General features: G+C 44.2%; 1 protein-coding gene across 11 annotated transcripts in view; it reads right to left on the bottom strand.

The window, feature by feature from the left end:
* The window catches only part of FTO (FTO alpha-ketoglutarate dependent dioxygenase), a 274213-nt gene that overhangs the window by 215013 nt on the left and 33709 nt on the right, over positions 1–25491 (bottom strand). For all 11 annotated transcript variants that reach the window (XM_081201198.1, XM_081201193.1, XM_081201200.1 and 8 more), the window contains exons 2-3: positions 15399–15476; positions 8061–8721 (exon numbers count right to left, since the gene is read on the bottom strand). In XM_081201198.1, coding sequence (XP_081057324.1) covers positions 8061–8721; positions 15399–15476 — 739 coding nt within the window. The remainder of the gene's footprint in view (positions 1–8060; positions 8722–15398; positions 15477–25491) is intronic.

Below are 25491 nucleotides of genomic sequence, written 5' to 3'. Positions count from 1 at the left end.
CTCTTGATTGTGACATCAATAAAATAAGCAATGGTGGCAAACAGCTTAAAAAGCAACACTGCCAGAATCAATAACTTGCTTTCAGTGGCCTTCAGTATTTTTTGCCTCCTTTTGGGAAGAACTCTTAACAATATTAGAACAGGGGACACTTTCTGAAAACGGCAGGTAAGAGCTTTCAGTGCAATCTGACCCAGAAAGACCCAGGAAGAAAGAGGTAATTTTTGGAGGGTTAATTTTGTCTGTTAGGTTGCTTTCCCTTCATTTGTGCTGTTCACAATATGGCCTCAATAAAATATGGAACTACAATCAGAGACAGCAATTTCAATCAATGCTTCCTGGGGTGCCCTCATAAATCCAGCACCTTTGGAATGCACTCGTTAAAGCATCTCTCTCCTCTGCAGTTTGATCATTTTCTCCCCTTTTATTGCTTAAGTGTAGAGTTCAAATATAGCCCTCCCGCTGCCATTCCCGTTCCTCTCAACTAACGTGACTTATAATTATCACCACCAATTGAAGCGGATTACTCCCACTGTGCTATTTTGGAAACAATAGAAGAGCAAGCTGCTACTTGTTTTCAAACCGTCAGTTGCTCCAAAGTGACATAAACTTTGGCTGCAGCCGGGTAGCAGAGACGATGGTCTGCATGCAAAAGTTCCCATGTTCCATTGCCAGTATCTCCAGATTAGGCTAGGTACTGGATTTGTTTATCTATGTGTCACCTTGCTCCCAGTCGTGGAACGCAAGACGGTTTACATGGAGTTTCCAGGAAATTCCCCATTCCAGCACTGAGATGCATGCAACAGTACATGTACGCCCCTCCAGTAGTGTGCATTCATGATGGTTTGTGCTCAGGATGCTATCGGAGGAGTTGCACGCAATCTCAACTTTCCGTACTGTTGGTGTCTGCCAAAATTTTGTGGCGGACAAACTGATTTGTTTCCAGTTGGTGCATGTCCCATTACATTCTGCCGAAATCCTGTAACTTTTCACACTACAAATGGACGATGGTAATGGTATTTCTCCCGCTTCTGTTGCGCTGAATTGAAAGAATGCCCTGTCAACAGCAAAAATGCAGTAATATTGGAGAACGACTTATAAAGTAGAATGATGGATGGATGGTCCAGTATAAATCCACCACTAGGACTGCGTCAATGAAATGCTGCAGAACACACCTGCAAAAAGTTACTAGACCCCCCCGACTTTCTAGTTTATCATAGTGCATCTACCACTTGACTTTGCTCCTCCCCTGCAGCAAGTGGGATAAACAAATCAGGATAAACGAAACAACCCCTTGTGTTATGTGCAAACCAGGGATCTAGTTTCTTACACCCTAAGAAGCCATGATCAGCAAACCAACAACAAACCATAGCTTCAGGTTGGCTAGTAATCATGGTTTGTTAGGCCATAGAGCAGGCTTCCTCAACCTCGGCCCTCCAGATGTTTTGAGACTACAATTCCCATTATCCCTGACCAGTGGTCCTGCTAGCTAGGGATCATGGGAGTTGTAGGCCAAAAACACCTGGAGGGCCAAGTTTGAGGAAGCCTGCCATAGAGGATCTGTTTTACATGCAGAAGGTCCCTGGTTGAAAGCTGGGAAAGACTGAAAGAGCTGCTGTGAACACAGACCAATGGTCTGACTCAGGCAGCTTCCTATGTTCCTCAGTGGCAATGAAGCACAGTCCCCGGTACATTATGCCAAGCATTCCTAACTTGTTCACCCCGCTCCCATCAGGAGAGGAGCAAAGTAGGAGTGACTGGAGAGTATGCTTGACTAGTGCTCATGATGCTATTGGGGAGGTCACAAGCAATCTCGCTTTCAATACTGTGCGCATGCAAGTTTTGGAGTGGTGACACTACTTCATCTCCAACCTATGCATATCCTGAATATCACAAATCTTCTTTGTTGCACTACAGGCCTGCCAAAGAGCAAGTATGTGATAGTATTGGGGAAGCATTTCAAAACAAACTAAAACAGTATAAATTGACCACTTGCACTACTATTGTGCCAATAACTTGCTGTAAAATAAACTCACAATAAAAGATAAGTCTGAAGGGGGTTCTACATTGCCCCTGTGCTCTCTTCCAGAAGTGTCAACAACGGTTTCTTTTCCAACATCTCTTCTGTAGTCGAGGAAGATGCCCCTAGAACTGGGCAGCCTTGGAAGTTAGTGGCCTTGCTTGCAAGGATTACCTCTGTTTTGTTTTGTTTTTTTTCCTCCCAGAGGGTGACGTCTTTAAACTCATTAGTATTGCTAGGAAACTCTCCAAACACTGTTCCTTGCAGGCTGTACAAATTACTGCTAACTGACCTTGCATCTATTAGGCAGCAAATAGAAGGGATTACTGGTCAATTATCAATCCACAGGAACATTCCAATTGGTTTATAAAGTCATTAGCAACGAAGAAGCTGTCAGCTCTCGCCCAATCACTGATGCAGTGGAAATGAAGTAGCAGTTGCTCTGCTTAGCCAAGATATATATATTTTTAATTTAATAAATATAATAATAATAATAATAAAGTACTCTGTGTTAGGGTGGAGGGACAACACAAATTGTACATTATGAAAGTCAGAAGTAATAAGCCTTTCATGATCGGTCACCATTGCAGTCAATCACTGGTTTGTTAGCCTGTTAAACATTAACTTGTCAACTAACAGATCCAGTTGTTTATTACTCTAAGATTTACACACTCAGGCAAGGCTTAAGAGGCAGCAGGCCAAGAACAAGACTGGTGAAAGAATCCACAGAAAGGAAAACTCCTTCTCCACAATAGAATAGCCTACCCATGGTACAGAGAATAGAAAGAACTGAAAACACACACACACACACTACGAGAATGTTATAGCAATTATTCATATATGTTAGTCTATATCCACTTAAAAGAGCCACTGATAACTAAATTAGGGGATAAGTTCCAGAATCTAATATACGCTCACACACCAAAGCCCATCATCAAGCCTACATCCCCAGAGTGGCTGGAGAAAGCCAGCCAGATGGGCAGGGTAGAAATTTTTTATTTTTATTTTTATTTATTTTATTATTTTTATTTTTATTTTTTACACGGTTACAAATACATGTACCTCACCTTGAGCTCATGGAGGAAAAAGGAGAGATACAAATGCAAAAGATCAATCAATCAATCAATCAATCGATTGATCGATCAGATAGAGTAGATACACAGACACCCTGGGCAATCAGACCAAGATATCCCCACACAGATCCTAGGAGTAGAAATAACTATTACATGGGACAAGGCTGCAAGAGATGGAATTTCATTAATTGATTCAACACCGAATCTCTGCCTTCACATTCTGGGTCACCGTACACAGCAACATAACCATATCAGAGTCAACGCTCTCTGCAGAATAGAACTATTGCCCCCTACAGAACAATGGTGGAAAAATCTGTTTGAGAACAACAGGCTTGGACTGTCAAGACTAGCGGTGACGGGTAAATATTAAATTCACGGCTCTCCATCACAGTTCTCAAAAGATTTACAACTTTAAAAGCTATTAGCTTAAGTAGACTAGTGAATTCCACCTGTCATGAGTGTACATGAAATAGGAGGCAGCCTCCAACTGCTAAGACTCAAGTTATAAGGAACTACATAGATCAATGTCAACAAGTTTAATTGTATACCTAAATGGAAACAGGAAGTCGAAGCAGCTGTTGGGAGAAAACTGGTGTGACGCGTTTTCAGCAGCAAGCATCCCCAGTGTTAAGGATCAAGGTGCTCCACACAAAGGTAAACTGGCAGAGACCTTGCTCTGGGAATCTTTCATTGCAACAGGTCTACAGTACACATATTGCGACAGCATTCCTTCATTGTATGAAGGACTCAGTCATCTACCCAAGAAACTCTTGAGATCAGGTATTATATAGTAAGCTGTGTGCATTTGGCTCTTTGCATTCCAGAACTGCCTCCAACAGCAGTCATTTCATCTGGCTGCATTAGAGAGGTGAGACTGCAAGGCCCCCTTCTTTGGCCTGGCTGGGATCAATTGCCATTTAACTCTTCCCCTCACTGGCAATCATTCCAACTGGCTGCCTCAAAGAGGTGAGACAGTGAGGCTCGCTCCATCAACTTGGCTGGGGCCAACTGTCATTTAACCACTCATCTCCCAGGACTCATTTGGCAGATGCGATAACTTCAATTTGTTTCTCTTCTTCCTTCCTCCCAGGCAACTTCCACCTTTTGCACTGTTTATTAAATTGTAACCTAAAATCCAAAACTATGAACTGCATTGAGCTCATTGGCAGAAATCTAGCAATCTGTGAGGCAAATAGACTGGAACAATGGAATAGAGAGAGAGAAAGCACAAATGTATTAACTTCCATACTTCTACAATTAGCTCTGTGGCAAAGGCTTCTTGAAAATATTACAAAGAAAGAAAGAAAGAAAGAAAGAAAGAAAGAAAGAAAGAAAGAAAGAAAGATGCATATAGAGGATGCCTCTTCTGACCACTGACACAATTGCCATAATGGTCCCACAGAAAGATACAAGGATCATTATGACATTCTATTCAATAGGGCTAATCGCCTCTGCTTAATCAACCTATTAGCAAGTAGCAACAGTTCTGAAAAGTTTCCTTGGATTTTCAAAATGAATGGGTTACCGCCACGTTCTGCCAAGCAGAGAAACACAAGGTAGCTATTGATCAAACTGTTCAGAGTAAATTGGGAAACAAAGGCACTTTTGTAAGGTAATACTATCATATAACACTACACCAAGCACATATTCTGCCAGGTTCGCTCCCCTGCTAGGGAGATCCTGAGCTTCTGGTGCTCCCAATAAGGGCCAGACAAACTGGAGAGATATCAGTATTTCTCAGGAAGCTCTCAGCACCTTGAAAAACAGAGTCCCGATTTAGCTGAAGTCACCTTTTTAAAGGTCTGAGTGTAGAAATACTTCAGCAGAGCAGAGTCTCCAGTTACAGACTTCATAAAGGATCACAATTTACATAGGCATTGAAGTTCCAGCTTCTGCAATCATTAGGACAATATATGAACCCATTCACTTCTGAAGTAGTCTTTTTTTAGAAGTGTAATTTCATATGCTCTCTGCTTTCTCTTCCATGTTAACTGAGAGACCGAGCCTCTGCCCGCACTCCTTTTCACCTTTCATATCAGTTTTCCCCTCATTATCTCAGTACTGATCTTGGGGTGAGCTCCATACTGCATCAGCTTCTTGCAATATTCAAATAGAAATCACTCACTCTCTCTAGGACTCCTGCCACTGAAGAACCTCACACAAGTGGGAACTATAAAAAGTGTGAGAGGCAAGAGGGGAGAGGATGCCTGTAGTGAAGGAGAAACTTGAGAAACATAGAGAGCTACCTGCCTCCATGGAAGTTGTCCATCTCTAGCAGAGATGATGAAGTCTGTGGTCCTCCAGATGTTGTTGAGCTCCAGCTTCCATCAGCCCCATCCAGCATGGACAATGGTTAGGGATGATGGGAACTGGAGTCCAACAACATCTGGTCACAGATACCCCATTCCTGACATATAGAATATTGTCTCTTTTGGTGTGGCTCTACAGCAGGGGTTGTTAACCTGGTCCATAGGCGCCGACTCCATGGGGCTTGAGGGGGCTCGAGCCCCCTCAAAAAAATTTTTTGGGGGGCTCAGCCCCCCCAATAATCTCAGGCGGGCGCCCTTTCAGCAGAGCGCCGCCGCCGTCCCCCGCCTCCTCCTCACCTGCTCCTTCGCCAGCCAGCCAGCCGCGCGCCCTAATCGGAGGCACTGCCGGAAATCCCGCGAGAACAGGGGAATCCCGACTGGCCACACCTCCCAGCCAGCCAATCGGCTGGCTGGGGGGGCGTGGCTTGCCCTATTTAGGGCCGGAGCCACTTTATTTGCATATTCATGAGCTTATTTATTATTCATGAGCTTTCCCGGGCCCCCCCCCCAATATTTTTTCTAAGTCCGCGTCCCTGACCTGGTCCCTACCACCCACTAGTGGGCATTTCAAGATTCTAGGTGGGCGGTAGGCACAAGCTGAATCCTCCTTCCATCGAGCACTGGTGGGTGGTAAGGAAATTTTACCATCAAGAAAGATGCATTAGTGGGCGGTAGGTATAAAAAGGTTGACTACCCTTGCTCTACAGTGTCTCAAGGAGAGGCCTTTGCCATCACCTGATGGTACCTGGTATGAAGCTGAAATCTTCAGCATGCAGATGGTCCTTCCCAGTTGCAAGGAATCATTGTGCCAACAGAGACACCTAAAATGTTTGCTTCAGCTGTTAAAGGGATGCTCCCTCTTCAGTAACTTCTACATTCTTTGGCTAATCCATTCCAAGTGCTTATGAATCATTCTGCATAGCCATAACTAACCCTTCCACAGCAATCTGTGATGAAAATCTAAATGTTGTGAGAACTTACGTTCCTTCATGCAGCTCAGTCTAATAAATGGAAGTAATAAATACGTCATTCCTTGTAGAAAGGGTGGTTGATGTTTCAGAAATGATTACAAATTCAACAAAATTGCTATGGAGTGGGTAAGCTGGCAGGGGGCATTCTCGAGAAATGGTTTGGTTCACAGTAGCTTTGGCCAAGCATTATCTGAAGTCATGGAAAGAGTGCTTCTAAAATTGCATATAGAAGCAAGCAGAGCCAATGGCTGAATTTGGACATTGCACCAAACCATGGTTTATGCTAACCAAAGTTAACAACCCACCATCATGGTTTATGATCCCATACATTCAACAGACAAATAGTGGTTTGAAGCTTCTTGTCTGCTTTTGTTTTCCATTTCCTCATCCATATGTTCACTCCAGTCTGCACAGTGCAACAGTCTCTTGAGCCAGAGGAATGGCCATTGTTTATTTGTTTGTGAATCTAGGCACAATGCAAGCCACAGCAAGCACAAACTAGCTTCAAGATGTGGTATGCTATTGTGGCTTGGCAGCCCGTCGCAAACCATGGTTTAGTGAGCTTACATGGGTAAAAGCAAATCATAGGTTTGGTGTAACATCTGAACATAGCAATTAATAGTTAAGGTGCCCCTCAGGCAGAGGTTTCCAGTCCTTGCACTGCACCAACCTTGCTACCACCTTGCCCCCCCCCCCCCTTCTGCCTCCTGGTAAGCAGCAGCAATGCAGGCAATGGGAGGTCAGGTGAGCCCCACCAACTGCTACTGTTCAGGCTAGAGACCTTCTGCTTTAATGCCTTCTACTCCTAGTAAAGGCGGGGCTGTGCTGAGAAGCATGCTAAATGCACCACTTTCACCCCTTGTGGAGGGTGACTGTGTGAAGTAGGGAGTCCACTGTAATCATGTAGGCTCCCTGCACATTTCAGAATCCTGACTGTCCAGAGTTTGTAGGAATCCATAGCAGTGCAGCTTTGTTTTTGTTTTTTTAATCAGTGTTGTGTAAGTCACATTAAAAGCCTTTAAAAAAAACAACAGAACCAATATTCCACATTACTTTCCCCGCCAACAGGGATGCTACATTGGAAGGTGAAGCATCTGACAGGACCATAACAGTTTAGCACGCCTGGGCAAGAATCTGTGCAATGTTGTGAAAACATGTAAAAGTCTCCTTCCAAAGTCAGAGCAGCATATTATTTACAAAGAAAGGAAAGTAGGGAAAACGGTACAGAGCTGAACCATGAATTCATATATGAAAAATTGCCCCAATAAAAGAGAGAGATGTCAAATCACAGCTTTAATAATAATAATAATAATAATAATAATAATAATAATAATAATAATAATAATAATAATACAGCCTTGGAAATAGGTATCTGTGGGAACCTGGAGAGCAGAGATTTGAAAGCTTTTGCTTTCTTGGCTCCTGATCAGCAGGTTAATTATAGCAACTAAAGTGCTCCTGATAAGGGAAGCTGCAGCAAACATAGCTGAGCTCACTTGCCTCTCATTCTCCCCCCACCCCTCCGATATCCAGAAAGATTGAGAGGGTCAAATAAGTGCTTACATGGGAAAGTGGGGAAGGAGGCGCATACGGTTTTAGGGTGCCTCTTTTGTGCACCGACCGCTTAGCCTTAGGGGTTTTAAAACCGCACTTAAGAGCGAGACCCGGTTTTCGTATTTGCTTTACCCACCTTCACAGCTATAACTGTAGACAGCCACTGTTGACCCTTCAACTAGATTTTCATCGTGGTGCCAACTCACAGCCATTTTCCCCATTCCAAAATAAGGCTCTTGTTTCAAGAACGGCATTTGTTGTGGATCCATATAATTTAATAAAGACAAGTTGTAAGATGTTCTCTCTTTCAGATGGCTATGGTCATTCTCTGGGACATGAGAAGGGCTTTGATCTTGCAGAATGGACCCCATCTCTGTAATGGAAGTAGCATAATCCTGATGCCTATCGATGACAGGAGAATCTTCCATTCCTTTTGTTTCGGCCAAATTCTGCTCTTGCAAAGCCTGGACGGATTCTCTATGCAAGTAGCAATTAAGTTTGATTAATGCCTTGCAAGCCTTGGATATTTCAGGATGGGAATAATTTATTTCATAACCTTCCACAGGCCAGGGGACCGTAAATAACCTTGTGTTCAAATATTTGTAGGTACATCCTGGGTTTCCAATTAATATACGAGATACCGGGGTAACAAAATCTTTCCCTTTGATCCTTACAAGATCTTGGAAAAAACAACCATGCTTGTGCAAAGTCAAAAAAGCTTCCTGAACTTCTTCATGGACCTTTTTGGGAATCTTCTCAGCAGTTCTGAGGACGAGTTTTGAATATTTTGTCTTCCACTAAAAAGAAAAGAAAAATCATGGATATATTATAAATATAAAACAGTTGCATACTTGAGGTGTTAGTTATGGCTTATCGACCAAATAAATAAAGAGAGAGACTTCTTTGGAGGAAGAGGATCAAGACCTCAAGAGAAAACCCACACCGACTGAAGATTTAGAGGAGCCATCAGTAGTCCAAAGGCAGCCTGAAGAGTCCCATCTCACCAATGCTTTTGACTCCATTCTAAGCCCTGCCTTGATCCCTGATTCTCCTTCATTGCCACACACACCACTGACCTCAAAAGTGTAGGCAGCAGTAGATCTGATGAACAGCTTAAGACACCAAAATGTCCACCTGGATAATCGACACTCAAGGGTCTACTCAGGAAAAGGGTGACGACCCAACTGCAATCAGTCACCCAGTAGAAGCGGAGCTGGCAATAGGTGGGAAACCATTTCAGGCCAAGGGCCAAGGGCCCTTCTGGGCACTTCTGCCAATGGGTGCAAATATTACTTTTGTACCATAGCCCAGTTTTGTACACACCCATCTCTATCCTCCATCCAAGCACAGAAGAGATATTATCAGATTAAGTACACACTCCAGCCAGGCGAAAACTCAAGGAGGGTGTGAAGTAAAAGCAGTGAGGGGTACAGATGAAGAGGATGTGTAGCCTTGAAAGAGTCCCAAGGGCCAAACAGAGAATTCTAAGGGTCACATTTGGCCCCTGGGCCAGGGGCTCCCTACTCTATTGTTTTCCTACTTGCCTCTGGACTGTGCTAGTTTTTGAGCTCATTAAATCTCCAGCTCATTCACATCTTCCTGGCAAGGCTCCCAATCTGACTCCAGCTCCACACCAGATGCGAGTCATGGGTTGGTATACCACCTTAATCCATCAGTCCTCTTATTATGTTGTTACAGACTCACATTAAACGCATCTTAGTTTTTCAAAAAAAATCAAAATCAAAACAGTTTATAACAAACATACATATATACAATAAAAATCATGCCAAAAATTAAAATCAGAGACCATCAACTAGCTATCACAGACTGACATTTTCTTAACTACGTGCATAAGCTTGGCAGCCTAGAAAAGTTTTCAGCGGAAATTTAAAGATTAAAACCAAAGGTGCCTACTGCATCTCTACCAGCAGAGCATAGGACCAGGCTGGTTTCTTACTACAGTCACAAATGAGCCTCGTCAACTCTGGGGACAACCAACGAGGCTTCTGTAGATGACTGCAGTGACTGAGCTGGGATACAAGCATTTAGGCAGTGCCTATGGTACCTTTAGTTGTTCAGGTCTTTGTAAATTAATACAAGTACTTTTTACCTGGCTTGGTAGTAGATGGATATTTAACAATGGTGTCACATGTTGTCAGTCATGTGTGCCATCTGCAACTTGGCTGCCACATTCTGACCAGCTGGAACCCTACATAGAGTGCATTGCAGCAATTCAGCCTTGAGGTTATCCACCCATGGACTACAGTGGTCCCTGCCCAAGAACGGCCATAGCTGAAGAACCAGCTGGTGAAAGGCACTCCTAGTCACAGAGGACACTTGTATCCAGGAGTACCCCCAATCTACACATCTGCTCCTTTTGAGGGAGTGTAACCCCCTCCACAACAGATAATGTGCCTGTCTCCCAGACTACTGGAACATGGGATTAAGATCTAGAGATGTGTTGGAAACAGACCAAATTTTCAGCAATGGCCAGCAATCTCGGCATTTGTTGGCCTTGTCCTACCAAGGTCCACAGGGTCTTGATTAAGAAGACAGCGGTTGTGTGAATCTGTCTCAAGAAACAGGAGGAATGACAAGAAGATAGTGTAAAAACAAAGGAAAAGTCTGCAATGACACATCTATGGGGAAAGCATGCCATGCTTGTTCAAAGGCTGTAATATTTCACTCTCCTGTTAAAAACTGGGAGTTAATGTGTTCCACATTTTAATGCCAGCCTAATGAGAGGCACATTACCTTTTGGCTTGTGAACTAAAGATTACATGCTTTGAAAGTATTTTATCAATATATCTTAAATGGTGTCGGCGGGGTTTCTGCTCTTTAAAAGCACCCTAAAAATGTTGTGCTTATTTTTATTTTAAAAAATCACACATTGGTATCTCAGAAGAAGAAGAAGAAAATTCAGGAAATGGAAACACATTTCCAACACATCATCTCAGAATACCGGTCGGTCTTCTTTAATTCTCCAGCCAGTCATCCTGCTATGTCCTACATCAGGAAAGCATTAAGAGATCAGAAGACCAAGAAAGGGGAAAAGAAAAAGGGAAAAAAGAAAACCCCATGGAACTCATACTGGACACTTTTACTGATTGAAGGAACAAAAAAACAAAACAAAAAATCCCGTGTAGTTTGTGCTTTATCTCTGACAGCTAATATTAAAGGTCACCTCACTCGTCATGCAGATAAAAGCAGTTGCATGACTGGACACTTCCAAAAAGCATACAAAACATTTCATGCTTAATTTTTTAACATGTCCATTATCCTAGAACAAAATTTAACACGCCCATAGAAACTTGAGGCCCCACTATGTATTTTCAGCAATCTACAAATCATAAAGCCTGTGCTTGAAGGAGCCAGGATGACCTCGTCTCTCAAGTGACAACAGCAAACCGCAAACCAATGAGGTAATCTCTGGATAAACAAGTTGGCACTTCAATTCTACATTATAAGATAGTAACATTTCACTCAAAGACCTCATTTGTATAGTGTTGATGTTCCTAAATGCACGTTCCTCTTCAGAGACTCATGACATAGTTCCAAGCATCACTGAATCATCGTGCTAGGCTTTGAAGAGGTTTCTTCTGAAACAACTTCTTTTCTATACAAAATTCATTGCTGTGCCCTCCTGCTGCATTAATTTTCTCTACTGAAAATGGGCCAGATTTGCACACCATGACGGACTATGTTTTAGTGCAATGTGAATGAGCCAGAACAAGGGGCAGTAGTGAGCCCTAGACCTACTGGTTGAAATGTGATTTCAGACTGGCTTCTTTGAAGCATACCATAGTTAATGTTCACTGTAGTATGTCAGTCTGGACAACACAATAAACTACAGTTTGGGTAAAAAAAGAAGTAAAAGCTTTTGAACTCCTCCTTCAGGCCACACAACAGTAGGCAAGGGAGGTGTGAATCATTATGGTTTGTTCATGTCACATTAAACTATGGTTTTGCACCACACACAAATACAGCCAGCCTTCAAGGAAAATAGCCCACCCCTGTCTTCTTTTACTGCTCTGACAGGACCCCCCCATCCAATTCTATTCCCATATTATTCATATTATTCCTAGTTGTGATAATAATAATAGTAGTAGTAGTACCGTATTTTTCGCCCTATAGGACGCACTTTTTCCCCTCCAAAAATGAAGGGGAAATGTGTGTGCATCCTATGGGACGAATGCAGGCTCCTTGGCTTCAGTGATAGCAACGCGAAGCCTAGGAAGCCTGCGCTCCGGAGGCTTCGCGTTGCTTTCACTGAAGCCAGAAGAGTCTGCTCTTTGAGGCTGGCGGTGGGGGAAAGCAGCGCTTCCCCCCATCGCCAGCCCCAGAGGATCGGGGGGGCAGCGGGAAGGCGTGCAACGCCTTCCCGCTACTCTCCGACCTGGTTTTGAGGCTGGCGGTGGGGGAAAGCAGAGCTTCCCCCCATCGCCAGCCCCACAAGCTGGGTCGAAAAGCCCGCAGGAGCCGCGCAGCCTTTAAAGAGCGCACCGCTCTTGGGGGCTTTTCCCCGAGGAGGGAGAAGGGACTGACTGGCCGTTTCAGTCCCTTCTCCCTCTTAGTTGAAAAGCCCGCTCCTGTGGGCTTTTGCGGGAGGTGGGGGAATTCCACCACCTCCCGCAAAAGCAGGAAGAAGGTCTTGGAGTAGTGCACAGGCTGCGTGCAGCCTGTCCGCTGCTCCCAGAGCTGGGGGGGGGTCATATTTTTTCCTTGATTCCCCCCCCCGAAAACTAGGTGCGTCCTATGGGCCAGTGTGCCCTATAGGGCAAAAAATACGGTACTTGTTGTCATGCCCTCTGTCTAAGAAACACAAGACAACTTACAAATAAGAGCACAGCTTTCTATCACACCTGGCTATTTGTCTACTCTTGACTAGTCTAGGCTATCAGACTTTTTCACATCACCTTCTGTCCCAGTCTTCCCAAAGCATGAGTCCCCATATATTGAACTACAACTCTCATCACCTCTCACAATTGGCATCTAACGATGATGGGGATTGTACTTCAACAGTATCCAAGATCCAAAGATGGGAATACTGGGGAACCTGTTCCTTTTTTAAATGGAGATGCCAGGAATTGAAACTCAGACCTTTTGAATGCAAAGCATGTGCTCCACAGTTGAACTATGGCCCTTCAACTAAGTTGTTTGTGGTTCAGTTCTACAGCACTAAGTTTGAGATAAGGGTGTGTTTTCGTAGATAAAACTTGGCATGGACCAGAAGAGTCACACACCAAGTTTCAGAGTTCATAGTGTTCCCACAACACACATGCACACACACCCTTTGCTCTGCAGCTCACAGGTGTATATGGACTGGGTATCCATGCAAGTCCAACTTCATTCAGCTGGTCCACAGCTGCATATTTATGAATTTGTTGTTCAGAGGCAGCACATCCACCAAATTAAAGATTCCTAATGATTTTTAATTGCATTTTCACTGCCTCTTTGATTTCTTGTATTTTATTGTGTTATAATTTGAATTCTATGGAATACAATGTATAAGAAAAAAGAATTAAAAATTTTCAGTTAAACCTCATACTGCATCTAGCATAGCACATTACAATGGTTAGAGGCAGAAAAATCACTAAGTCATGTGCCAAGACCCTCAGCTATTTTCAAATGTTCCATGAGAAAAAGCAGTTTGGGAAGCACATCTCTACAGTATTATACTTCTGTTGTGGTTTTATTGTTAATTTTTAAAAAATTCTATGTCTTCTTGTGAAGGTCACCAAGAACTGTGTTATAGGGAAACCTATAAAGTATTATTAATAAACCAGAACAAATAACAGGAACATAGGAAGCTGCCTTTACTGAGTCAGACCATTGGTCCATCAAGACTGTGTTCATGGAAGACAATCTTACTTGGCTATGAGTGATCACCAAAGAAGGAGAAGAAGACCATCAAGCTCAATACTGCACCAGTTGTTCCCAAGCTGCTATCCTCCAGATGTTTTGGATTATAACTCGCATCAGGCCTAGCCAGCATGGACAATGATTAGGGATGATGTGAGCTGGAGTCCAAAACACCTGAAGGACACCAACCGATCTACACTAACTCAGCCAAGGGAGTTGGGTTCAGATCCCTGAATCCAAAGTGGCAGAGACAGGTACAGGAAGCACCCAACGCAGCAACGTGACTGATCCTGGAGTCCTGGGGAGAATTCTCTTTTCTCACTGGCAGCAGCTCTCAAGGTTTCAGCCAGAGGTCTTTCCCAACCTTGCCTAGAGATTGCAGGGGTAGAACCCAGGACCTCCTGCATGCAAAGCAAGTGCTCCAGCACTGAACTACGGCCTTTCCCTTGGAAGGCATAATGGATGTCATCTGAAAATTCAGTGCTCTAACTCAGGGAGATGTAAGAACCTTAACCTTATTTTAACAATGAAATAGAAAGAAGGTACAGAAACTTCATTTCCTTCCTGTATCAGTGGGGGAGAAAATGAGATTATTATTTTTTAAAAAAGATGCTACTTTGTATGCATCTTTCGGCCACATGTCAATACAAGAACGTTGACATGGCTATAATGTTGGAACGCCTGCTGAAGCTGTTCAAGCTAAATAAGAGATTCCTTTTTATGTCTTTCATCTCACTCAATATGTTCCAACTTAGTTTGACTGAACTCACCCAAGTCTTTCCATGTGTTTCTCATTTGACTGGGGTATTGTCGAAGAGGGACTTTAGCATATTCTTCCGTTTCTTTAATAACAATCCTTCTCTATACCACTTTGGATTATACTTGTGCGTATCATTTTCAGGCTGGATTTTCTTTTTTCTGCATAAGAGTCACAGAACTGCACAGCCGGGAGGGCCAGAGGGTTATCAAACTCAAACCACACTCTTCTGAAATATGTTCCACCTCCAACACACACACACAGATCAACCCATATAATCCATATAATAGGGCATCTCCCAAGCAGATAACAGAAGCAAACATGACATACTTACCACAATACTTGAAGAGGCCAGCAAGTAAGGCCCACAAAGAGTAGTTGACATGGTGAAAGCACACACACACACACAGAGAGAGAGAGAGAGAGAGAGAGAGAGAGAGAGAGAGAGACCACAGAAACAGAAAACTGGGTGTCGGGAAGCCTGACCTTTGCAAGTGTCATGGATTAAGTCTTTAGGGCCTTGTCATCATTCTCCAGGAACTGAATCTGTGTACTCTAGAATCTGTGTACTCTAGAACACAGCCTACGCTCACCTGAAGCTGTGCAATTTCAGAGAAAGAATGGTGGTAGCATACACCTCCTCATCCTCATCCTTATCCTCCTCATCCTCATCCTTATCCTCCTCATCCTCACTGGGTACGACTCAGAACCAGCACATTCATGCCAGCTTTTCCTCAATAATTTTGTCTTCTCTAAGCAATGAACTAAGGAATTCCAGAATAAAAATAACAAACTATTTCAAGTAGTAAAGGAATATTTCCCGGTATGTAGAACACAAATATTTTGAACTATTACCAGTTGATGGAAGTCATCATCCTTTGGTGTCAAATATGGAAGCCAGCTCTCTCCAAGTTCATCAAGGAGTTTCCGTTTCTAGAGGCGCAAAAAAAGATAATTTACATTGAGTTTTGGGTTTGTTGGTTGGTTGATTTGTTTAAGTCATAGGCTTGCTAGGTATTAGAACTAATGTACTGCTGTCCAACACTGGATTCAAGTTTTGGAGGGGTGTTCGGCAAGAAACCCTCCATGCCACACCTTCTTTAGTGAGTCTACCTCCTCACCACCATTGTCACCACCTGCTCCTTTTCCCCATAAATGCTACCATCTGCTTGCTGGCCACGTAGAAAGCCACTGAGAAAACAGCAGCATCTACTGCTCCTGTTCCTCACCACTACTGTCATCTATATGCCAAAATAAGAGTTAGACAAAGAACTTGTAAAGGAAGAACAGGCTCAGAGGGCTCTTATCACTGTATCTCCTGCTGGGATGTAGGACCTTGAAAGATGATTGACCATGCCCACCTGCCCTGCTCCCATCCATCTTGGTACATCAGAAGTAACTCCTGGTATTGTTCAACCACCTCTTACTGGGGAAAGAGAAGTAAGTCAGAATCAGATTTTGTAAACTCCACTTCTACTTCCAATTGCCACTTAAAACAAACAGCCTACTTGGTGACTCCTCAGGGACAAAAAAAGAGGGAAGGGGTAAAACATTAAGACTACAATCCTAAACATACTGGCTTGGGAGTAAGCCTCATCAAAATGTGGGCCTTGCTTCTGAGGACTGGACAGTGAAATATCTTATAAAGAAGCCTTGCAATGCAACCTCTGTGAAAGTTTACTCAGAAGCAATCCCCCTTGTATTCTATAGAGTTTGCTTCTAGCTGAGCGTGTATAGTACAGTAATACTGGAGCCTCAGTGTGTGTTGTGTTTAAAGATCCTTGGTTGCAACTTGGGTGAGTGGAGCTAATCTCTTGTTATGCAAAAGAGTAAATGAAAGCAAAAACAAAAGCTCCTGTTTATGACGAAGGAGCCAACCCAATTCTTCCCAGCTTACATCTATGGTTTTGTTTTACATTCCTTTGCTTATCGTTATTTTCCGCATCACGTTACAAGACTAATGGATTTTTAAGTTTTACAGTACTTATGGAAATGGCATTTCTCAGGTTGAGTCATTAGCTCACAAAACCCTGGTGTTGCCCTATCCGCATTTCCTACATAGCCTCCACCAGCTCCGTCTACCAGAGTGGGAGGGGATGTCACCCAAAAACTATGATCATTTATCCGCTCTAATCAAATCGGTCTTTGCCTCATGTGAATCAAGAATTATATGCTCAAAGGAAATTTAGCTTTTGCATTGCATGTCCCAATCAGACTTTGTTTTATCTTGGTAAATCACTAAAACCTGCCTGGAACAATGTAAATTGTTCTATGCACGAATGGGAAAAATTGAGTAAGAAAATAACAAGATGAGGACTAGGAACACAGAGTGCATTGAGCACGCATCCTGATTTGCTTGCACAGAGTTTAAGCAGAGGTTAGCCTATGTCTGGTCTTTATTGAGTACTCTGATTTGTTTGCAGGTATGTAATACAAGACTAATTTAAATGAAGCCATCAAAATAGAAACAGAGTTAAATGCATCCTTCAGTCTTAAAACAAAATAATATGAAGCATTCTAAGATATCTCTGTAGTACAAATGTGTATCGTTTTCATATCAATTTATCTATCACAGCTTTTCTAAAAACAACAGAGAATTACAGTTTTGCAAGGTATTTGCTGAGTATTTTCTTAGAGCTACACAGTCCTTTTCACAGAATGACAGAGTTTCCAGAGATCCCCGAGCAAAGGGCACAACGATTGGCAACACTAGCCTATGCATATTTACTGGGAAGAAAGCACCACTGTGTTCAGTGGGGCTAACTCACAGGTAAACATGCACAGGATTGCATCCTAAATCTGTAGTGGAGATACTCCCAGAATGAATTGTTGTGCAGTGCGCTCAAAACACAATTTGCCATAAAATGATGATGATGATGATGATGATATTTAAAATGGGGAGGACACCCTATGCCCTTTTAAAATGTGGCTTTTTTGGGGGGGTTGTTATTGGATTGTTGTTTTTATTTTGATTATATATATTGTGGTTTTAATGTTGATCTCTTCTATGAACCACCCTGAGACCTCCGGGTATAGGGAGGTATATAAATTCAATAAACAACAAACAACAACAACAACAACAACGAGAGCTTTACAATCAAAATGAAACACAGCCCCAGCCCTTTCCTTAAAAACAGCCAGTTCCCAAAAGCCTGTTAGAACTAAAAAGTAATCATCTGCCAGTGGAAGGACAACGAGGAGGGAGCCAGGTTAAATTCTCTAGGAAGGGAGTTCCAAATTCTAGGAGCAGCCACCTAGATGCAATTAGCTGCAATCACATTGGTTTTTCTCTGCTTTACTGCCACTATGGATACTGGAGGTTGGGCCCTTGTGACCATTCAGAGTTCCAGGAAGAGTAAGTCCCCCACAGCCTCCCACCACCACATTTTTTTTCAAAACTAATGCATGCCAGCACAGTCAACAGAACAGTCAGTCTTTTTGAACCACAACCAGGTAGCGTTGACTAATCCATCCAACGCTTGCTTAACTGCAGCTCACTGATTCTAAGTGGACTGACAACCACAGCATTAAAATTTATAAAACAGACATGTAGCCTGATCTCGCTGAGTTTACAGACTTCTTTGGGGACACATTATGAAAGTGACATGGAGTTGCTGGTGAAACCAAGTGGAATGTAACTTTAGATTAAGCTGGCAGGCAACACATTAGTGCATTCTGAGATTTCATATACTGCCCCTCGATGAGGCCAAACTTCGAGTCACAAAATATTTAGGGGTATGCATACCCCTGCCTACCCCCAGGAAAAAGCACCCTCTGTGTGTGTGTGTTAGTTTTGAAAAGTATTGCAGTTTAGAAATCTATATTTATACTTGCACACTTGGATATTTCCATGTAGACACAGTGAATGTAGCTATATTAACATTATTTATGGCATTAAACACACTGAAATGATAAGTCTGGTTTTGCTAAACCTCAAGCAGAGTTCACCAAAACTTCTGTTTTTAACAAAGGCTTATTCTCATGTTTGAACAATAAAAGGATGTTGAGCTGGTAGAGAAAATAATTCAAATGCATGGGGTAGCAATATATACCGTATTTTTCGCACCATAGGGCGCACCGGACCATAGGGCGCACCCAGTTTTTAGGGGGGGAAATCAAGAAAAAAATCTTTTCCCCCCCCCAGGCCCAGAGAGCAGCGGAGGGGTTGCTCGCAGCTATGGAGCAAGCCAAGTTTTGGCTTCCCCTTTAGCCCCATGCAGCCTCTCCTTGCCGGGAGACGCTGCGCAGGGCTAAAGAAGCCATAGCCCCGTGCAGCCTCTCCTTGCGGAGGGGTTGCGCGCAGCTATGGAAGAAGGCAAGGCAGCGAGCGGGATGGATCCCGCTCGCTGTTTTGCCTTCCCCTTTAGCCCCGCGCAGCATCTCCTTGCCGGGAGACGCTGCGCAGGGCTTTCCTGGCTATGGAAGAAGGCAAGGCAGCGAGCGGAGTGGATCCCGCTCGCTGTTTTGCCTTCCCCTTTAGCCCCGCGCAGCGTCTCCTTGCCGGGAGACGCTGCGCAGGGCTTTCCTGGCTAGGGAAGAAGGCAAGGCAGCGAGCGGGGTGGATCCCGCTCGCTGTTTTGCCTTCCCCTTTAGCCCCGCGCAGCATCTCCTTGCCGGGAGACGCTGCGCAGGGCTTTCCTGGCTAGGGAAGAAGGCAAGGCAGCGAGCGGGGTGGATCCCGCTCGCTGTTTTGCCTTCCCCTTTAGCCCCGCGCAGCGTCTCCTTGCCGGGAGACGCTGCGCAGGGCTTTCCTGGCTAGGGAAGAAGGCAAGGCAGCGAGCGGGGTGGATCCCGCTCGCTGTTTTGCCTTCCCCTTTAGCCCCGCGCAGCGTCTCCTTGCCGGGAGACGCTGCGCAGGGCTTTCCTGGCTAGGGAAGAAGGCAAGGCAGCGAGCGGGGTGGATCCCGCTCGCTGTTTTGCCTTCCCCTTTAGCCCCGCGCAGCGTCTCCTTGCCGGGAGACGCTGCGCAGGGCTTTCCTGGCTAGGGAAGAAGGCAAGGCAGCGAGCGGGGTGGATCCCGCTCGCTGTTTTGCCTTCCCCTTTAGCCCCGCGCAGCGTCTCCTTGCCGGGAGACGCTGCGCAGGGCTTTCCTGGCTAGGGAAGAAGGCAAGGCAGCGAGCGGGGTGGATCCCGCTCGCTGTTTTGCCTTCCCCTTTAGCCCCGCGCAGCGTCTCCTTGCCGGGAGACGCTGCGCAGGGCTTTCCTGGCTTCTCTGGGAGGTGGGGGGATTCCCCCACCTCCCGCAAAACCAGCAGAAGCCGCGCGCACTTTAAAAGGGCTGCACGGCTTCTCCTGGCTTTCCTGGGAGGTGGGAGAAGGGACTGATGCGGCCAGTCAGTCCCTTCTCCCTCCTGTGGAAAAGCCCGCAAGAGCGCACGGAGCTTGTGTGCGGCTCTTGGGGGCTTTTCCCACCTGCCTCCCCCCCCTGCATTCGCTCCATAGGACGCACACACATTTTCCCTTGCTTTTTAGGAGGGAAAAAGTGCGTCCTATGGTGCGAAAAATACGGTATACTGACAATTTCTTTGTCAAATGTTAAGCTCTTGGCAAAAGCACACAGCATTAAAATGCACTCTGGAGTGGAGGTAGTATCAGCTCACATTTGATTGTCAGATCTGACTAAGCGAATGCTCTCCTGCTTGATGTGCAGACAAATACACACACAGCTGGGTGGTATAACACACATCTCTTCTCATATACACGGAGCTGTCACACACGTGTCAAATACATCAAGTTACTTGCAAATTCCTCCAAAACAAAATGAAAAGCGGGGGTTGGGAATAAAGGGGAAAGAAGAGGGATTGGGGGGGAGAGTAGCTTTGCCAACTGGCTGAGCCGGTGCTTGAAAGTGTGTTGTGTTTACAGCAACCTCAACAGGTAAGTAAAAAGCTTGTAGAAGTGGCAACTTCCTCCACCTCCAAGGAGACATGAACAGACCAGTTCTGTGCAGCCATTGAGGGAACATGAGTAATGGGTTAAATATGTGTTTTAAACACATCTGGGAGCACACAAGGAGTTCCTACCGAAGAAGTGAGGGCGTGGCAACCAGAAGACAAGCTGGCGTATGTGTATGTTTGGTCCTGTGTATGCTCTTGACTAGATGGTCTCTTCATCCCGTCTAACTCTATGAGCTGTTCTCTCAGAACAAAGCCCACAATGGTATCCGCAAGGGGGGGAAAGACTTGTTCACACAATGCATAGTTAACTTATGCAATTTGTTCCCACAAGATGTGGTAGTGGCCCCAGGATTAGATGATTTAAAAAGGAGGTATGGGGAAATTTATGGAGGTTAAATGCATGGATGGGGGATGTTGCTAGACTGCAACTGCCATCATCATTGGTCATGCTAGTTGGGAATCCAGCACCACCTGGAGGGCCACCGCTTCTCCACCTCTGAGCTACCCTGACTAGCAACATCAGTCTCGGCTGTTGGGCTGGGTGTGGGGGAATCTTCCCCCAACCCTAGTTGAAGATGTCAGGTATTCATCCTTGGACTTCTGCAGATCCCCTCCACTGGGTAGTTCAGCCAACGCACGCTTCTTCTTACATTCTCAATCAGGAAAAACAGGCACTGCAAGGAGAGGCAAATTCCTTTGCCCAGGTGCTTGAAATAAGAGACTCAAATCACCATGCAGATCTTGGGTGAGGGATGCTGAGAGTTATAGCCCAGCAACTTCTGGAAAGCCACAGGTTCCCCACACCTGATCTAGATGGAAGCACAGCAAACAAAAACATGTATTAATCCCAACTTGCTGAAATACAGCCAACAGACATTAAGACAGGGTGAATGGGCAACATCAAGCTTTGCTCAGGAAAAACTGCCATGGGGTGAGTCTAGCGATGTGCTTGCATTTCGCTCGTAGGCTAGAAACACTGCTGGCATCAGAATGTGTTGTTCCTTCCTCTCCACACCCCCTCTGAAATGTCAAGGCTACACAACACAGATGTGAAATGCACCAGAATCTGTTTGCCAACATTTGAAATGGATGAACAATTGCTTCACCTGTGCAAACACAGCTATAATAGAAAGCCAATAAGGCTGCTGCAAGACTTGGAGCAATGTCTTGGCCCATCTCAGTATTAGCACACACATTTTTAAGGATAAATAATACAAGTAAATGGTTTAGGTTCTGCAAAATCATTCTCCAGCAAGAAGCCAGTGGCAGTTTGTTGTCAGGTATATACAAAGCAAGATTGCTGGGAAGAAGCTGCTTTATGCTGTTGCATCTAACTCAGGTGTGGAGAACATTTTGCCTGTAGGTGAACTGGTCGCACTTGCAGACCTGAAAACTGGGATAACCTCAGAGGAGCAGAAGCTAGCAGTGGGGCTAACAATCTAAAGCTGGAGTGAAGAAGCTATGGCCCTCCATATGTTGGTATTCTACTACTCTCATCAGTCCCAACTGGTACAATTGTCTTGGGGCATCACATTAGTGAAGGCTGATCTAAGATGAAAATGTTTGGCAGAGAGACCACAGTGAGGGGAAACAGAACTTCTCTCTCCCATTAGACCACCCTTCCCCAACCTTGTGTTCTCCAGATATCTTGGACTACAACTCCCATCATCCCTGTCCATACTGACAGGGGGTCAGAGCCATTTGGCCGGGGTGGACCACCACTTCCATCATTCCTGACCACTGGACAAGCTGGATGAGGATGATGGGAGTTGGAGTCCATCAGCATCTGGAGGGCCACAGATCCAAGCAGGTATGAACTGTGTCAGATGCCTCTCAAGCAATCTGCATAGAATGAAATCTACATAAATTGCCAAGTAGCATAGAAGCAATGTGTTCCAGGACACAGACTGAGAGACACACTCCAGCCCACAATAATAATCCTAAAACAGTTTTCAACAGCATATACACCTTGAATGAATGAATGAATGAATGAATATATATACACACACACAGCTTAAATGAAGTATGGCCACAATCCTAAATCATTGAGCACCTTTCCCTGCTTCTCTGCAGTCCACGCAATCCAAAACTACAGGTATATTGTTACCAAATCACAGTCTCCACGGTTGATTACAAGGTGAAGCGACTGTAGAATCCGATGAATATTAAGCAAATATTTTTAGAAGGAGACGTGGTACTCACATTTTATTTATCTTCACACCAGAGAGTTCCCAAATGGTAACAAGCTCGCATTCTGCCGTGATGGCTTCTTGGCACAGCTACCTATTACGGTAATGAACTTCATGTGTAATTTTTCAGCTTATGTTTGATGTTATTGCAGAGTGTGTACTTTGTGTCCTCCTAGTTTACCCTTTCTGTTCAGTAACTATTGAAAATGTACTTGCACCGGCTTGTCTGATGGAAAGTCAATCATGCTAATAGCAGAATAACTATTCTGCATATTGAGATTCACTGAAGCTTGCAGGCTAAGTACATCACTGATTGACTCTTGTTACAACGGGCTATAAATGCAAGTTGCTAACCTGTTTTTAGTTCAAACTTATTTAAAAAGAAATCTTCCAGCTTGGGAGGGTTTGGGGGGTAGTTCTGAAGCTCATTCTCTCACACAAATGTATAAAGGAAATGCTTTATAGCATGGGTAGGCAAACTACGGCCCGGGGGCCAGATCCGGCCCAATTGCCTTCTAAATCCGGCCCACAGACGGTCCAGGAATCAGTGTGTTTTTACATGAGTAGAATATGTGCTTTTATTTAAAATGCATCTCTGGGTTATTTGTGGGGCATAGGAATTCGCTCGTTTCCCCCCAAAAAATATAGTCCGGCCCCACACAAGGTCTGAGGGTCAGCGAACCAGCCCCCTGCTGAAAAAGGTTGCTGACCCCTGCTTTATAGCAAGTCAAACCATTGGACCCTCTATTCCAATATTTTCTATTTAATAGGTGAAGAACCTCAGACCCAGGGGTCACATGCGGCCCTCCAGACCTCTCTATCTGGCCCTCAGAACTCTCCCCAGGATGCGACCCATAAGAAACCGGAAATGATCTGAAAGTAAAACTGTTTGGGGAACTCAGAACTTTTCACTTGGGAGTGTACCTCTATGCTCTGTTGCATGCATGCATACAGGAATGCCACTGCTTTAGGGAAGCATCAGAACATTTGGGATGTCAGCAGACATTACACCAATCTCCACCCCCACCCCCTTCAGAACTAGCGGCATGTCTAGTACAACCAACATATCAAATATGGAGGAAAGTCTGACATGCCTATGGAAGCAAAGGGTAAAGAACAGGAATGAATCTGCTGTTTTACACATTACAAGGTACAAAGATGAACAAAGTCTAGCACAGTATGAAAAGCACATTCCTACCATTTGGTGGCCATCCTTCTAAGAAATCTAAAGCATCAGCATTTATAGTGGAGCAACCATCTACCAACTGCATAACATGCTTTCTTTCTATCTAGGGATAGAATAGATTTGCTTCCCCTATTTCAATTCCTCACCTCATAAATCAGCTGGCCCACTTTCTGGTTTCCACTGAGATACACAGAGAGAAAGAAAACTTCTAATCATGCATATATGCACAATTTGCTTGCCCTACGTAACTGTGCAAAGAATTAATATATGCATAGAAACAGCTCTGCTACACGTGAAAAATGGTCTTCATTAGAAGCATTCTTTCACAGACCCTTGCCTCCACAATGCTGAAAGTCCCCCTAATTGCCATTAAAAAAAAATAATCCAAAAGAGATGTTATTTTAAACACACATACACACAAAACCTGGCACATAACAGTAGCCATTAATGAAATGGAATAGCCAATCTCCTTGTCTAGCCAAGTGTTAGATTTGTCACGTTTGATTTAACCATCAAAGTAATTATAGTAGGAAGCTAACAAATGATAAACCATTCAAACATGGCCTCTCTTTGGTGGGCACATGACCTCTTGCCCTGCCAAAGGATACCCTATAAAATTAAACTACTGGCAGGACCATGAACGCCTTGACAGCATCATCTATCTTCAAGATCAGAAACTGGTGGCCCTAGCCAATCACCACCCCTACCCCCAGTATCTCTCTCTCTCCAGCCCCCGCCTCTCTCACACTTTTCCACACACACCTAAGGTAGCAAACCAAAGGCAAAAGGAGTGTGTGGGGAAGTGACTATGGGTAACTATGGCAACAAGCCTTGCTAGGCTGGTCATCTCCTCCCATCCTTAAAGCAGTCCTCTTATGAAACTAACTAATGTTGACTTAACAGATTTAATGGAACAAAAAAGAAAAGATTATCGGGGGAGGGTACTTTACAACCTAGGCACCACAGAAAAGGCTATGTTTAAGGTGCCCACCTGCCTAACCTCTGAAGGTAGGGGCACCTGGAACAGGGCCTCACAACAACCATGTGAGGTAAGCTTTGGCTGATAGAAGCCAACTGACCCAGGGCCACCCAGTATGCTTCATGGAAGAGTGGAAATTTGACCCTGTCTCTCCTGGCCCTAGTCTGATACTCCCAACCACTATACCACATTATCTTGGAATTGTGTCAAGGAATAAAATGAAAAAGGCAGAGAAGACCTCTATGTACTAAAGTACTATGCCTAGAATGGAAAGTCCTCACGAACAACCTTGTTAAATTTCTGTGTGATTGTCAATCAGAGTTGGGAGTTGGTTCCTTTACACATCCTCTACGCCAAATATTGAAATTACTGCTTAGAGGTTTCTTACAACCAAGTGTTTTTTTTTTAAAAAAAATGTTAAATAATTAAATAAAATTATATAATTTAGAGAATTATATAACCTAATCTCTCCATTAGGCACTTCATTCTGTCCACAGTATTCCCCCCCCCCTTCTTCCTCAAAAATGGAATAAGGGATGCACACCAAACAACTTCAGCTATCGTCATAAATCATCCAGAAAGTTCACAAATTCTAACTGGCACACCAGTCTGTTTGGCACATGGAAGAGAACGTTCATCCTTTGGAGGGAGAGAGAGAGAAATCTCACTCTGAAGCAACATAGCTTAGAGTTGGAGG

This window comes from Podarcis bocagei (assembly GCF_964188305.1).
Source record: "Podarcis bocagei genome assembly, chromosome: 7".
NCBI classification, from domain to species: domain Eukaryota; kingdom Metazoa; phylum Chordata; class Lepidosauria; order Squamata; family Lacertidae; genus Podarcis; species Podarcis bocagei.
Note: the sequence above shows the minus strand (reverse complement) of the source record. Positions and strands in the feature narration are given on the sequence as shown.